This window comes from Microcaecilia unicolor, chromosome 7 (genome assembly GCF_901765095.1).
Source record: "Microcaecilia unicolor chromosome 7, aMicUni1.1, whole genome shotgun sequence".
NCBI lineage: Eukaryota > Metazoa > Chordata > Amphibia > Gymnophiona > Siphonopidae > Microcaecilia > Microcaecilia unicolor.
The window spans coordinates 119,013,162-119,028,790 of NC_044037.1; the positions used below are offsets into that span (position 1 = coordinate 119,013,162).

Here is a 15,629-nt window from a genome sequence, read left to right on the forward strand (position 1 = left end):
ATTAAGCAATGTAAGACATGTACAAAATTAAATAAATGCATAAATTAAAAACAATGCTATAGACCCTTTTTCACAACCACAGTATAATAGCCTTCAAGTGGAAGAAGAACATCAGTAAATGAAGGCAAAACAAATTTGTGGTTTAGTATGTAGCTTACATCCAGAAATGCAACTGGCAAATCGTTCTACAGGAAATCATTGCATATAAATCATGTCGAGGAGATGCAATGCCATTAACAACTCAAAGTGTAATCGCTCTGGAATTCATTGCCGGAGAATGTGGTAAAAGCAGTTAGCAGGGTTTTAAAAAGATTTGGATAATTTCCTAAAAGAAAAGTCCGTAAGCCATTATTATCATAGACTTGGGAAAATCCACTGCTTATTTCTAGGATAAGCAGCATAAAATCTTTTTACTCTTTTGGGATCTTTCCAGGTACTTGTCATTTGGATTGGCCACTGTTGGAAACAGGATGCTGGACTTAATCGACCTTTGGTCTGTCCCAGTATGTCAATGCTTATGTTCTTAAGTTTAAGGTTGAAATCGGAGAAAATTAAAATCCTTTGAGTGGGAGGAAGTAAATATGCCATATCAAATGTATCCTCAATTATTGCAGATATGCAGATTACATTATATGATGAAATTAAATTTTTGGTAGTTTATCTGAATTCTTATCTGATTGTGAATGTGCACTTGTTTTTGGTTAGAAAAATGTATGGCAAATTTAAGCATGTTAGATATATTCATTCATATTTAGAAGAACTGCAGATATGGATGGTAATCCAAGTGGTAGTTTTGCCTATTGTGGATTATTGCAGTGGTGTCTTTATGGGATTACCTGAATATCAGATGTCTAGATTGCAAGTTCTTCTTCAGAATGCTGAGCTAGATTGATTTTTGGGGGCTCAAGGTGGGTTTGCTTAACCTCATTTTTACTGGCATTACATTGGTTGCCTATTCAGGCGAGAATTGAGTTTAAAGTTTTAACAATTGTTTTCAAGAGTCTTCATGGTTTAGGTCCTCTTATATGGCCGCTTGCCTGTCTTGGTATGTCCCTAAGTGAAAATTGTGTTCTGAAGATCAGTGGAGAGTTTCTCTTCCTTCACCCAAAATATTTAATTCTTTAATATTGCAGAAAAGAACTGTTGATGGTATGGGTCTCGCTTTATGGAATTCTCTGCCTTAACACTTAAACATAAGAACATAAAAGTAGCCATACTGGGTCAGACCAATGGTCCATCTAGCCCAGTATCCTGTTTTCCAAACAGTGGCCAAGCTTGTGTTCGCTACAGGTGTATGAACAATTTCTTGGAGATCTAAAGACATGCCTGTTAAAAAAAATATTATGGATTATTTTAATGCCAGGATTTTTGTTAGCTTCATTCTAAATTTTATTTAATTCATTGATATGTGTGGGATTCACTGTATAAAGATAATTGTGTTGAAACAATTACTATAAAATAATTAATCATTTGTTTATTTTAATATTTTATTGTATGTTGCCTTGAGTTGTAGTAACAGTTAAGTGGGCTATAAAAGTGTAATTAAATTAAATTCAGCTGATTAAATGCCTGTTTGTACCTGAGGCAATGGAGAGTCAAGTGTCACAAGATGTGTCAGTAGGTTTGAACCCTAGTTCTAACAACTAGTCTTCTTCTCCACTCCTCCAGCTACTCCATGTTGGGGAAATAAGTTTTCTGACTGTAGATTGAACATGATAATTTTATTTAGTGAACCTGCAAACAAGAATGTGGTTGGGAGAGAGAGGAAGCCCAAGAATTGACCTACCATTGCAGAGTAAGGAAACGGGGATTCCCTTCCTCACTTACAGTTTCTTCCTCTTTTAGTTCCCTAGTCCCTCTCTTCTCTTTCCAGGCTACCAACCTAACTTTCCCTACCACAGCTCTTTCCTTGTACCTTTTCTTTGATTTTCTTCTGCTCCCTTTTTCCATGATCTTATTCCCCTTTCCCATTTCTTTCACCAGACCTCTTGCTCTTTTTGCCTTCCCTCTGCAAGAGAGCAATGATTTTAAAAGACCAGACTCTACTTTTCTGCACGTTTTAGCAAACTGTTTGAGCCGTGCTGTGTTGTTTCAGCGTATGATAGCAGAAGTAGAGATGCTGTACATTAATGAAAAATCCAGTTTTTCAGCAGTTGACTTCAAGCAGAAGTGGCAGGAAGTGCCAGTATATCACAGACTGCAAATGTATCTAACACTATGTCACCAGAAATGCACATTATTCTGGAAAGATACCATGAGGTTTCCGTGCCTAAAATGAAATGTGTGGGAGAAACCAGGGGCGTAGCTACGGGTGGGCCTGGGTGGGCCCAGGCCCACTCAATCTCGCCTCAGGCCCACCCAGTTTAAGCGCCAAAAAGTACAGAGCCACAGCCTTTCTGCCGTCGCGGTTCAGCTCCCAGTTGCTATTTTGCTGATTGCTGCAGTTGTTATTTCGGTTTAAATGATGTGTAGGCTGCTGTCCCTACAGCTCTCCCTGACCTTTTGGTTTTGCCGATTTTCGAGCGCCGGAGAAGTTTTACCTGAGGCCGGCGAGTTCTGATTTGGATGAGAACTGAGAAGACCCCTCCCTCCTCTAGAAAGAAGTCACGTCGTTAGTTTTCAGTTAAGCGGCTGCAGTGCTGATGGCTGTTTATTTTTGTGTGTGCATTTAAGGAGGATGGGAGAGTCAGGCTCAGGTCGGGGAAGCGGCAGGCTCAGGTTGGGGAAGCGGCGGTGCAGCCGGGTTGGCTCAGCAGCCACAGGTGAAGAGCGTGGTGATGTACCATCTGCAGTGGGGATCCCTTCTACCAGGGTCGAGAGGAAGGTGGGCAACTTCGACGTCTTCCTGCAGGAGGTGACGGGCAGTGTGCACGCTCTCTTCGGCTCTGTTCGCAACGTATACACGCCGCAGGCCGGCCACCGAATTACCTCACTAGGCTTGCTGGACGATCCGCAGAGTGGCGAGCTGTATGTGGCCGGGGGATGGCGAGGACTTCAAGAAACTCGAGTAAGCCTAGCACCCCCACGCTCCCCGAAATTGCACACAGCACGATGGCACTGCACGCTGTGCCGCATGGCCCGGGAAAAGCTGTCGGCTGTGTCATGGGCGCAGCTCCTCCACAGTCCACCCTGTGCCTCCCAGCTGGGTCTAAATGATTTTATTTGTTATTAGCCTCTTCTCGAATCAGCACTCCCCTGCGGCCCCACACAACAGGAACATGAGCCAGGGTGCTTTTCTGCACCACGTGCAAGCAGCTGCCCAGCAGGTAAAATATATGTATTTTTTTAAATTTTAGCGTATGCAATGTGTTCATCAGAATGCTGGCTAGTGGTGGGCTTCTGGGTGGGGTAAGCACTTCACTGCCTAGGGCAAAAAAGGTATATTTAATGATATACTTTTTTTTGCCTTAGGCAGTGAAGATCCCACCCCCACCCAGAAGCCCACTACCAGCCAGCATTTTGATTACTCTTGTAATCAAAATGATGGCTGTGATGGATTATGGCATAATGTAGCTGTATTTAAAAATATTGTTTTTTTTCCCCTCCATTAAGTATGTATGTGGTTTATGTTGATGCAGGGCAGCTGTTGGGCAGACTATTTAGAAATCCATCATCAAGTGCATTCTAAGGCATTATTTTGTAATATCCCAAGAAACACTACTCGTATATAGTGCCCACCCATATTAGCTCTGGGCCCACCCAAAATATCAGGTCTGGCTACGCCACTGGGAGAAACTAAGGTATCCCATTAGTATATGAGGAGAACAGGCAACAAAATTACTTCCCTCCCTGTGTGCAATGAACTAGAAGCATCCCTTCAGTAAATGAAAAGATGTCTGTGATACCTCTCTATCTCTCTGCAGCTGAGATTTTCTTAAAGTACAGTGAGAGAAGGGTGCAGTGGTTGAGGAAGGGAGCCTGCATGCTCTGGCTTTCATTTTCATTTGTTGTTTCATGTCCCCCTTGCAGGAGGAGATGGACTTAAAAGTGCTGCAGTTCAAGAACAAGAAGCTAGCTGAGCGTCTGGAGCAGCGTCAGGCCTTTGAAGATGAACTTCGAGAGCGCATTGAGAAACTGGAGAAGAGGCAGGCCACTGATGATGCCACTCTACTTCTGGTGAACCGCTACTGGAATCAGGTCAGCGCCTTTCATATTGCTTCAGTCCCAGGATTCTACATGGGAAGATGTATAATAACCTTGGGCCATGCCTGTGCTTTCTGCAGCTGGATGAGAATGTACAGGTCCTGCTGCAGAGCTTTGACCCCTCATCGGCGCCTGCTAATGTCGCAAAGACCCTGGGTCTTGATGGAGAAGTGCCCCCTGCAACAGCTGCTGTAATTCCAGAAAGAATGGGCGAGGCAGATGATCCTGAGAGGAAAGGTAAAGGGAAGCTGTGCTTCGTGTTTTTATAGGATCTAAAAGCAGAGGGAAGAGCAGGCAAGAATCCAGTAGGTGCTGAAGTAGAAACAGTGAAAAAGGGGTTTCTGAAATAATAACTTGAGAAGTAGTTAAGACCACAAAGCCATCAAGATTCTTACTTTTCCTTCCATTTTTGGCTGATTTTTCAGATTAAGGTAAAGTAGTGTGGTGGTTCTTTTGTTAAATTTGACTATATAGAAAATAAGGTCAGCTAACAAGTTATAGATGGTTCCTGAATCTGGAACCAGGGCTGTTGATTCAGTACACCAAATCTTCAACTTTGACTCCTATTTTTCTACTTTCCAACTCCGACTTCTACGGTGTATAGTAAATCTAAGAGAAATGTGATTACATACAGAAAAATAAGATATTTCTTTGTGTACAAAATTAGGACTAATAGGCCACAAAATATATTTATTTGAAGTTTGATCAAAGAACCCAAACAAAAAAAAAACCCCAAACATTATAAATATAACATGATGAATTTATCACATGTTATAATGTTGTAAGTTTTTTCATTTTGAAGCTGGAGTCAGAGTTGGTACATTTTTACTGACTCCGACTTCACCCAGAACTGCTTCCGACTTCATCTCCATGACTCTGACTCCACAGCCCTGTCTTGAACTACTTTAATATAGTATGTTTTATGAATAGGTTTGAAAAGCCATATTATCTTCATCTGGCGGTCAGTGTAAAATGAGGTAGAGATGCTCCTTGAATGTACAAGTAAATTATAGGTTACAGTGCCGTGCTTTTCCCCTAAAGCTATGAAGAGTTGTAAAGTAAAAGTACTAGGGAAGGGGGTTTGATTTTTTTTTTCAGAGGCATGAGAAAACTGAGGGAGACAAATAGAATTTAAAGTTATATTAGGATGATATTTGACAATGAGTGAATAAAGCAGTATCCCTTTCTCTGTTTCAAAGAGTTATTTAACCAGTTACAAAAGTATTTATTTTAGGTTCCTTGTCATCAAGCAGATGAAGCCATTACGTATGGGTTGTGTCCATCAACCAGCAGGGGGAGATAGAGAGCACTCAAATTTCACAGTGCCACATGGTCAGCCAGCTCCACTGCCTCTTCAGTATTCTCTATCTCCCCAAGCAGAGTGGTTGCAGCTTGATCAAGCTCCTTAAAAAATCTGCCTGGGGGTGGCTCCTGGCTTGCCAGTTGTTAGCCGGGGTGTTAGAGGCTATAGCAGCTTCACTTTAAAGGCACATAGGTTAGTCCTTTCCCTGCCTTACCCATCCCCCCAGTGGATGTGAGCACATTGGTTTCACTTTTCCCTGCTCTTTCCCACTCTATACTTAGTGGATGCAGGCACATTGGTTCGCCTTTCCCTGCCTTTCCCACTGTTCTGTACCTCCGGAGTTGATTTGATTGCCTCTTTTGCTGTTTTCTCTACTTTCCTCACAGCATTAAAAAAAAAAAAAAGCAAGAGGTTTTCTTCAGTTTCTACAGTGTGACCGGAGCTTGTATACTCGGTCCAGTGAGGTAAGAGTGTTTTCTGACTCCTCCGGGGAAGGCCTGCGATAGGGACGTTTTTGGCGCAAAGCCGCCATTTTGAATTTTCCGCCGTTTTTCGGCGATGGCTGCAGAGTGTGTTAAACGCTGTTCCAAGTGTGGCAAGCGCAGATCAGCAGCGGGGCTCTGTAAAACATGCTGTTCAGGCATAAGAGCCGGCCCGAGCATGGCGAGCGATGATTCTTCCCGCTCGGTGGAGCTGGCAGCGGGCGCCATTTTGAAAGCACAACATGGCGCGACCCCCGCTGAGGCGGAGGGTCTGGAGACCGGAGGGGGCCCTTGAATTGAGGCTGGCCAAAGAGCTACTAGCCCTGGACTGGAACTGGGTGCCCAGGGTGAGTTTTTCTCCCCTGACTTTGTATTATTGCTTCATAATGCATATATGCTTAAAAGAGCTCAGCCACAGGGGTTTTCTACGGCCCCCCTTACTGCCCTTCTGGTGGATGTAGGCCTGGGATTGCCCTCTGAGGCGTTTTTTTCCTGATAGCTGGCTGCAAGAGAAGTGCAGAAGGGTAAATTCCCCTTCAGAGAGTGGCACACCCCCCTTTTCCCCCCCGTGGTCAGGATGTGGTGACTCTGAGGGGTCTGGCAGGCCCTCGTGGCCAGAGGAAACAGAGGAAGGTGCAGAAGGGCCACTAGACCCAGATGATCCGTCCGCGGAGAGGATTTTCCACCGCGAGGAGCTGCCAGCGCTTATTTCAGATTGTCTTACAGGTCCTCTCTATTGAAGATCCTGGGAGTGGCGTGGCCTCCTCTGGAAATCCGAGGATGGAAAGTACCAAAAAGCCTGCTCGAGCCTTTCCTTTGCATGACTCCATCCAGGAGCTTATTTCAGCTCAATGGGCTGACCCTGAAGGACCTTTGAAAGTTTCCAGGGCTATGGGGCAATTATTCCCTCTGAGTGAGGAGCATTTGGCTCGCTTTGCAATGCCTAAGGTGGATGCCCTAGTCACAGCTGTGACAAAGAGAACTACCCTCCCGGTTGAAGGAGGTGTTGCCCTGAAGGACATGCAAGACCGTAGACTGGAATCAGCACTTAAACGGTCCTTTGAAATTGCTGGTCTTACTATTCGGGCGTCTGCATGCAGTTGTTATGCTGCTGGAGCTTGCCTGGCATGGTTGCAACAGGCAGTGGAACAGCCCGGTGATGGAGCGGAGCCCTTGTCTGAAGTGGCTCCGCGAATGGAGTCAGCCTTGTCCTTTTTGGCTGACGCCCTTTATGATATTTTCAGAGCTTCGGCTAAACAGATGGCTGTAGCAGTGGCAGCTCGCCGTCTTTTGTGGCTACGGCATTGGGCGGCGGACATGGCCTGTAAGCAAAGGTTGGTGAAGTTGCCCTTTCAAGACCTCCTGTTGGGTGAGGAGCGGTTATTAATCGTCGGACAGTATATATTTGTAACTTGTATGCACCCAATCAATATGATAAGAAATTTTACCACACCCTGCTTCGCCTACTAGTGACAAAAGAATATTCTCCTTTGGTGGTGGGTGGTGACTTTAATGCGGCCTGGGATCTGGTATTAGATCGTTAGACTCCCACCCAGAATCCCATGTATTATGCAAACACGGGCCTGCTTCGTTTGAGTCATTTGTTGGGCTTAGTGGATGCCTGGCGGGAACTACACCCCTTGGATAAAGACTATACTCACCTATCTAGGGCATATGGAACATAAGCACGTATAGATTATTTGATGGTATCCAAAGAAGAATTTGGGCGGGTGAGCAAAGCAGAAATAGGCCCTTATGTTATCTCTGATCATGCCTGGGTCTGGATGGACTGGGCAGTAGGGCCTTCAAGGGAAGGTGGTAATAGGTGGCGGTTTAAGGAGAGGCTGTTGAGCAAGTGGGAAAGTTATAAGCTAACAAATTCTGAACATGTGCGAGACCTGTGCTCTATTGGGAAGCGGCCAAAGCAGTACTAAGGGGGGAAATCATAAGTTATTCGCACCTTGTGAGGAAGTCTCAGGATAAAGAAATACTTAGATTGGGGACACTTTTACGGAAGTCCCGGCAACGGTATGGGAGGTCTTATTCTGGGGTAGATAGACAACGGTTGATAGAAACTTAAACGGCATTGAATTCGCTGCTACACCAGAGAGCAGTTAAATCACAAACATACTACCGATATCAACTGTATCAGCATGGAAATAAGGCAGGTCGGCTGTTGGCAAGGTTGATAGGCCCATGAAAGGGAATGCAGCATATTACTGCCATACGGAATAGTAAAGGTCGAACGGTTCACACGGATCAAGATATCTGTGCGGCCTTTCATAAGTATTTTGGTAATTTGTATGGACAACCAGTAGATGAAGGTCTTGTGGGAGAGCAATATCTGGATAATATCGAATTGCTCACAATTACCCGGAGAGAGGGGGACAAGTTGAATGCCTTGATATCAGAGGATGAAGTAGTGGGGACGATTAACCAGAGCCCTCTGATGAAAGCTCCTGGAGTCGATGACTTCAGAGCAGAATTTTATAAACTGATGGGCCTGGAGATTGTCCCTGCACTCACTAACTTCCTTAACACGTGTGTGGACGAGGAGTTGGTGCCCTCCTCCTTGGCTATGGCTCAGATAGTATTACCCAAGCAGGGGAGAGACCTTACTAGGCCGGATTCGTATAGGCCTATATCTCTTTTGAATTTTGAGGCTGAATTGTTTGCCAAAATAATGGCGAATCACTTGGCTCGGGTGCTGCCTCACTTGATTCACGAAGCGCAAGTGGTTTTTGTGAAAGAGCTCACGGTGGCTAAGAATATGCGCACTATTATGTCAGCGTTGGGAGTATAGGGGTCGTGAAGAGTTTCAATCATGGCTGGTTAGCTTCGATGCGGAGAAAGCATTCGATCGGGTGCATTGGGAGTTTGTTTGCCTACTTGAAAGCTTATGGATTCGCAGGTAGATTTGTATCAGTCATCAAGGCTTTATATGCTAATCCTCAGGCGATGGTATTGGTCAACGGGAGGGAGTCTGAGCCCTTCCGGGTACTAAGAGGCACGCGACAGGGATGCCCTCTCTCGCCACTCCTTTTCGTATTAACACTAGACCCTTTGATCTGAAATATAATGGAGAACCCAGATATTCGGGGAGTGCAGATAGGATCACAGTGCTTTGAAGTGGCAGTTTTCGCCGATGATTTGCTGGTTCATATAAGAAACCCGAGAAGTTCGTTACAGGCGCTTTTGGAATCTTTTAAGGAATATGGGGACTTTTCGGGATTTAGGCTCAATTTGAATAAATCGGAAGCTCTGCCATCATTGGCACAGGTAAAGGCTCTATGGAGATCGGAGTTCCCGTTGAGGTGGGCCTCTGGTACTTTTAAATATTTGGGGACTTATTTGTCTATGGAGAATAGGGGTCTGTATAACTTGAACATAAAGGCATTAATGGAAGCTACCAAAAAGCAACTTCACAGCTGGAGAGATCTTCCAATGTCACTGCTGGGAAGAGTGGGGTTAGTGGAAATGGTTATATTCCCTAGATGGTTATACGTTCTTCAGAGCCTGCCACTGAGATTATCGCAAGCAGATTTGAAGAAAGTATATGGATTATTTAGCAAATTCTGTAGGGCTGGCAAAAAGCCGAAACTAAGAGTGGAGAGGTTGAGTGGTCCCTGGAGTCAAGGTGGAGGGGGGCTCCCGGATTTAAGACAATATTATTGGGCCTGCCTATTGAGGCATTTAGGGGATTGGTTTGGAAATACGCAAGTATATACTCCCACTGAATTGGAAAGAGCATTATATGCCACTTAAGATTTTTACTCCTTATTGCACTTGGGGAGGGCACGAACGCCGATGATCTTGAAGGACGGGATATTGCTGCGTCCCATGCAAGAGGTCTGGAGGGTACTAGTCAGTAAATTAGGAGGTAATGCAGAGGTTTCGGACCAGCTGTCTCTGAGGGGAAACATAGAGGCATATTTTCAAAACACTTAGCCTTCCAAAGTTCCATAGGTTTCTATGGAACTTTGGAAGGCTAAGTGCTTTGAAAATATGCCTCATAGACTTCCCGCCAGGCATCGATAATCCCACCTTTTATGTATGGGAACAGAAAGGCATAGCTCGGTTAGAGGACTTATTGTCGAAAGAAAGGCAAATGATAAGTTTTGTGCAGCTGCAGGGAAAAGTGGGGGAAACGTGGGGCAATCGATTCATGTATGCACAAATCAGACACTACATGATGGCTCTACATCAGCCGAGTTTACGGACTTCGTTAGGTTCGAACCGCCAAGATTTTTTTATTAGGATGGATAGGACTCTCAGTTTCAAATTTACGTAAAGCCTTGATACAGGGGGGGACCAGAGAGGGACTTCTCCTCTTTGAAAAATAAATGGGCAGAAGAATTAGGGGTGTCTTTGGGGTCCTGGGATGTGGCTGCCACCATTCGGGGCATCCCTGCGTTGACCAGAGATGCTAGATTATGGGAATGTGGGTTTAGAGTGGTACTCAGAGCATACATGGCTGGGGTGCAATTGGCACATGTGAGACTCTGGGAAGTGTATAATTGTGTTAAATGCAGGCAGTCTGCTCACACTCTCACGCACGCTTTCTGGGGATGCCCACAAGTAAAATCTTTTTGGGAACAAATTAAAAGATTTTTGAATCGACTGTTGGCTCGAGATATAGGGGGAACGGTGGAGCAGCTGCTTTTGGATGTTCCCCAAGCTTGTACAGCCCTGAGTAAATCAGCTGTGTTACTATGTCGAAAATTTGCTCTGGTGGGGGAAAAGGTTATATTGCAATATTGGACAGTAGCAGAGATGCCAGCTTACTGGCATTGGAGAAATCAGATCCATTTATTGGCAGCATGGGAAGCGAAAGATACTAGAGGGTCACCCAAGAGGGGTAAGGTATATTTGTCAACTTGGAACCCATACCTCCAAATCTTAAGTCCCCGACGGTGCAGCTTTATTTTAAATAACATGCGATAAATGGAGGGCATGCTCCTCGCGCTTCAGAATGGTGGTGTGTTAGGCCTTGACAGCTTCTGAAAGGGGGGGGGGGTTGGGGCGGAGGACAGTAGTAGGGAGGGGGAGGGGAAGAGAGGGGATGGGGGGAGGTTGGGTAGGGGATAAGGGGAGAGGGCTTTGATGTGTGGAGACATAGAGGTAACTCAGTTTTATACTGCAATTTAGAGGAGTCCTTGACAAAACGTGGTAATACCATAACCGGCGATATCTTATATGCAGGGTCTAGCCGGGAAGGGGTGGCGTTATGTACTATAGAGGTTGGCCTGGTATCTCCATTGGAGTGTGTAAAATGGTGTAAAATAGAGGATGCCATGGTCCAGTGAGGCAGTAAGCTGTTGATGCCTAGGGAAAATGATCTGTCAGTAGGCCTTACTCGGCAGGGGATGAGGTGCGGTACAATGATAAATTTGACACAATTGCTGATATATTAACCTTAAGCGGGGGGGGGGGGGGGAGGGGGGGGTAGAGGATTGGGAAGGGGGTGGAGAAAAGGTAAAAACCTGGATGATAAGAAGATTTTGTTTATATTTAGATGCTCAGGATGTGTTTGCAACCTATTGTAAAGGAAGTTTGTTGATTGTTTATTTGGTGGACTCATCAATAAAATGTTGAAACATAACAAAACTCATCCATGCCACCTCCAAATGGTTTATCCCTTCTCATGCCCCATGCTCCACCAACATCCTCTTTTCCTCTGCTCCTTGACTTATCCACTCTTTCTCTCTCTCTCTCCCAACCTGCATTCTTGTCGTTTCACTGTCTCCTACTCCATCCCATGATAATCACTCTTCTTTTCTCCTTGCTCATGGCTTCTGTATCACCCACTAGATTCACCACTTTCCCTCTTTAAGACTCAAATCATTCATACAGTCCCTGGAGGAGGAAAGGCTGACACCCTTTCCTCATCCAGGCTTAACCCCTCCATCTCGCTCTCTTTTCAAATAGGGCAAGGGTACCCTGAAGACAAGGGGAGGAGGGAGGGGAGATGACATAGGAAGGAGGGAAAGAAAGTCCAGACTGGCAGTGGTAACTGCAAGAAGGGTTCAGAATGGTGATGGCAAGTCACTACAAGGGAAGCCCGAGACAATGGCAACGACTGCAGTTGAAGCCCAAACAGGGGTAGTGATTGACTTCTGGGGAAACCCAAAACTGCAGCAACAGCTGGCCCACTTCCTGGTCACATGGTGCTGACTGTACAACATGCTTTTTTTTTTTTTTTTTTTAATGCAAAGGTGTGCATGTGACCTAATTTAGGGTTGTGACCCACAGTTTGAGAACATCTGTACTACAGAGACTCTTCTGGTATCTTTGCCTAACAAATTATTATTTGCTACTGATTAGAGCAGGTCATCTATGTTAGTACTTTTAGATTGGTCTGAAAATTAACCTTAGTAATGTCCTTATCATAGTAAAGTAAATTTAGATTCTATCAGAAGTATTTGAATTTCAGTTTTTCCCAATTTTCAGGTTTTTCCTGGAAGAAAATGAAGAAAAACTTTTGTATCTGGTTTATTTTGCAGGTTTTCAAACTTTCTAGAAATATTACATTTTTGACAGATTTAGTTTCAAGTAAAGGCCAAATGTATTAAAGCAGTTTTGTTTTCCATTTTATGCGTATGGGAAAAATGCTTTGTACATCTGGTCCCAAGAGACTCTTAAGACACATATACAGACGTTTTGCCTTATAACAAATCTTGAAATCTTGCCTCATAATGTTAGTGATAAACACATTTACATACCTCTTATTTGCCACTTTTCCCTATCCTTTATTTTTTTCAGATGTGGCCCCAGCCCTTTCTTCCTGTTTGGTCCCCTGCACTCAAAAAGAAGGTCTAACAGAGCCAGCTCGTTCTTTCCTAGAGACACTGTCCAGCAGCAGCAGTGAAGAGATTGAACTCCAGCTACAGGAAAAGATGCAGTTTTCGAAGAAAGCTGTATCACGCATCGTGGAGGCATCAGACAAGCAGCACCGGCAGCTAGAGGAATTGTGTTACAGGATCCAAAGTGGGGGTAGGATAAGGAGAAGAGCATTTGAGGGCACCATCTGAATTATGGCAGATGGTGAAGATTAATTGTTGCTGTTTAAATTTTTAGGTGAGTTTGGCCAGGTGAATGAGGTAATAAAATCATTAAACAAAGACATGATGAAAGAGAACCAGAAGCTTCAGGATTTGTCAACACAACTGCAAGAGAAACACCATAGGATATCTCTACAGGTGAGGGAGTTAAGACCAGGAGTCCATGACAGAGACCTCCCTGTAGGTTAGGGGGACAGCACTGGAAGTCAAAGTCAGGAATCTCCTTGAACTTGAAGGGACAACATTAAGGTTCTATGGATTATGATTTCTTGAGCGAGCTACTAATAGAAGGGTTTAATTGGATCAGTGGATCAGATTGGCTGCTTTCCTGACTCTTTACCATTCATTTCTCTTTGCAGTATAATGAGCTGCTGGACAAGGTGACATCCTCAGAGACCAAAGTGTCAGAAATGGAGACAACCATTGAGGATCTACAGTGGGACATAGAGAAATTGCGAAAGAGGGAGCAGAAACTCAACAAGCATCTTGCTGAGGCATTGGAGCAGGTATTACCATTGGCCAGACAAGTTCAGGATATAAATGTTGTATTACATTACATTAATTTTTTTGTTAATTGTATTGCACAGGGTACAGTGCATACATTATAGCTTTATATCTTGAGTTAGCATCAGCATTAGGTCTCTACAAAGAATCCCAGACACAAATATCTTCCGTGTCCCCTTCCCCCTCCCATATAACCCTCTGCATGCATGCTGCTTCAACAATTTAATAACTTTGAGCTCACACAAAAATATGTGCCCTATGGGGTGGCTCATTAGTTTCTTCTTCCCCCTTCCCTTCCCTAACACCCCACCTCACTCCCATTCCCTCCTCTGTGTCATTGTGAGGGCTTAACCTTCTTTATACCCACACCCCTCCTATCACAAGTAGTAGCACCAATTATTCCTTTTACATCAAGTCCTATTTACATAGTCTGATGTTTCTGCTTTTCTAAATACAGTGCACTCCATTTAAGTGCGTGTTGGATAAGCGCATGCTCTATTTAACTGCATGCCGCACTTCGGTCCCGTTTTTGGCGCCATCAATTTCTATGAGGACAAACTTCGGTTTAGCGCACCACTGATAAGTGCAAGATTCGCTTATATGCATGGTTTAAGACCACTTCTCTGCAGGAAACTCTGCATAAGCGCATGCACGGAATATGGAAGCCGATTGGCACGTGACAAAGGGGCGATAAATTTGAAATCTCGTTGGTTAACTGCCACAAGCAGAATAAATGAAAGAATGTTAGAGTGTACACTGGAGTTGTCGTTGTTGTCGCGGAACTGTAAGACTTTAACACTGGCTGAACGAATAGAAGTTCTTAAAAAATTAGAAAACAAACAAAGTCAAGCATCTATTGCTAAAGAATATGATGTCAATCCCAGTCAAATTTCACGTATCTTGAAGCAGAAAGACCAGCTTCTGGAAGACTGGCAAAACAATACAAATCCACACCGGAAATGTAAACGGGCGGGAAAAGCTGAGGATGTAGAAGATGCTCTTTGGTGGTTTTGTCAAGTCAGGAGCAGTTTCCTGTCAGTGGTCCACTGCTTATGGAGAAAGCTAATCAGCTAGCTGAAAGTCTTGGACTGACTGAATTCAAAGCCACTATTGGATGGTTGGAAAGATGGAAGGAGAGGAACAACATAACATTCAAGAAACAGCATGGTGAAAAACAAGACGCTGATGACTTTGGTGCAGAAAATTGGGTTGTTTCAGTTCTTCCTACCATCTTGAACGAGTTTGCACCTCGTGACATTTTCAATGCTGATGAAAACGGTCTCTACTGGTGAGCGATTCCTCATGGAGCACTTGCATTCAGACAAGCTGAAACTACAGGAAGTAAAACGTCAAAGGACCGACTGACGATCCTCCTTTGCTGCAATATGGATGGGAGTGAGAAGTTGGAACCACTCGTCATTGGAAAGAGCAAACTGCCCCGCTGCTTCAAGAATGTTAAGCAACTTCCTGTCTCATGTGAGGCTAATGCAAATTCATGGATGACTGGGGGGGTTTAAAGGGGGTTTGGACAGATTCCTGAGGGAAAAGTCCATTGAACATTATTAATTTTTTTTTGGGGGGGGGGGGTGGGGTTGCCGGGTTCTTGAAGCCTGGATTGGCCGCTGTCGGAGACAGGATGCTGGGCTTGATGGACCATTGGTCTTTTTCCAGTATGACAGTGGTTATGTTCTTATGAAATTTGGAAGCAGTGGCTAAAGAAGTTATACACTAGAATGCGAGCACAAAAGCGTCAGATTTTGTTGCTTTGTGATAATTGTGCTGCACACAGTGATGATGTCAGGCTGTCTTAACGTCAAGGTGGTCTTCCTGCCACCAAACACTACCTCTCTGATCCAACCTATGGATCAGGGCATAATAGCTAATTTCAAACAACATTATTGGGCTCTTGTGCTACCTCGTCTGATGAGCGTTATGGATGACCAGACTGGCAAGGATAAACGTGCTGTCGTACTGGCTCGTAATCTGTCACTGTTGGATTCATTACATATGCAGAAAGAAGCCTTGAATCATGTTACACAGGCAACCATTGTGAACTGCTACAAGCGGGCAAGCTTTGTTAAGAATGTGGAGAGGGACGAAACAGATGCAGCTGTTGCAAACGCGTCAGATGAACAG

General features: G+C 44.4%; 1 protein-coding gene across 2 annotated transcripts in view; it reads left to right on the forward strand.

Annotated features, from left to right (window-relative positions):
- The window catches only part of RNF40 (ring finger protein 40), a 179,376-nt gene that overhangs the window by 57,852 nt on the left and 105,895 nt on the right, over window positions 1–15,629 (forward strand). For both annotated transcript variants that reach the window (XM_030209272.1, XM_030209273.1), the window contains exons 3-7: window positions 3,970–4,137; window positions 4,224–4,380; window positions 12,691–12,921; window positions 13,006–13,127; window positions 13,349–13,495. In XM_030209272.1, coding sequence (XP_030065132.1) covers window positions 3,970–4,137; window positions 4,224–4,380; window positions 12,691–12,921; window positions 13,006–13,127; window positions 13,349–13,495 — 825 coding nt within the window. The remainder of the gene's footprint in view (window positions 1–3,969; window positions 4,138–4,223; window positions 4,381–12,690; window positions 12,922–13,005; window positions 13,128–13,348; window positions 13,496–15,629) is intronic.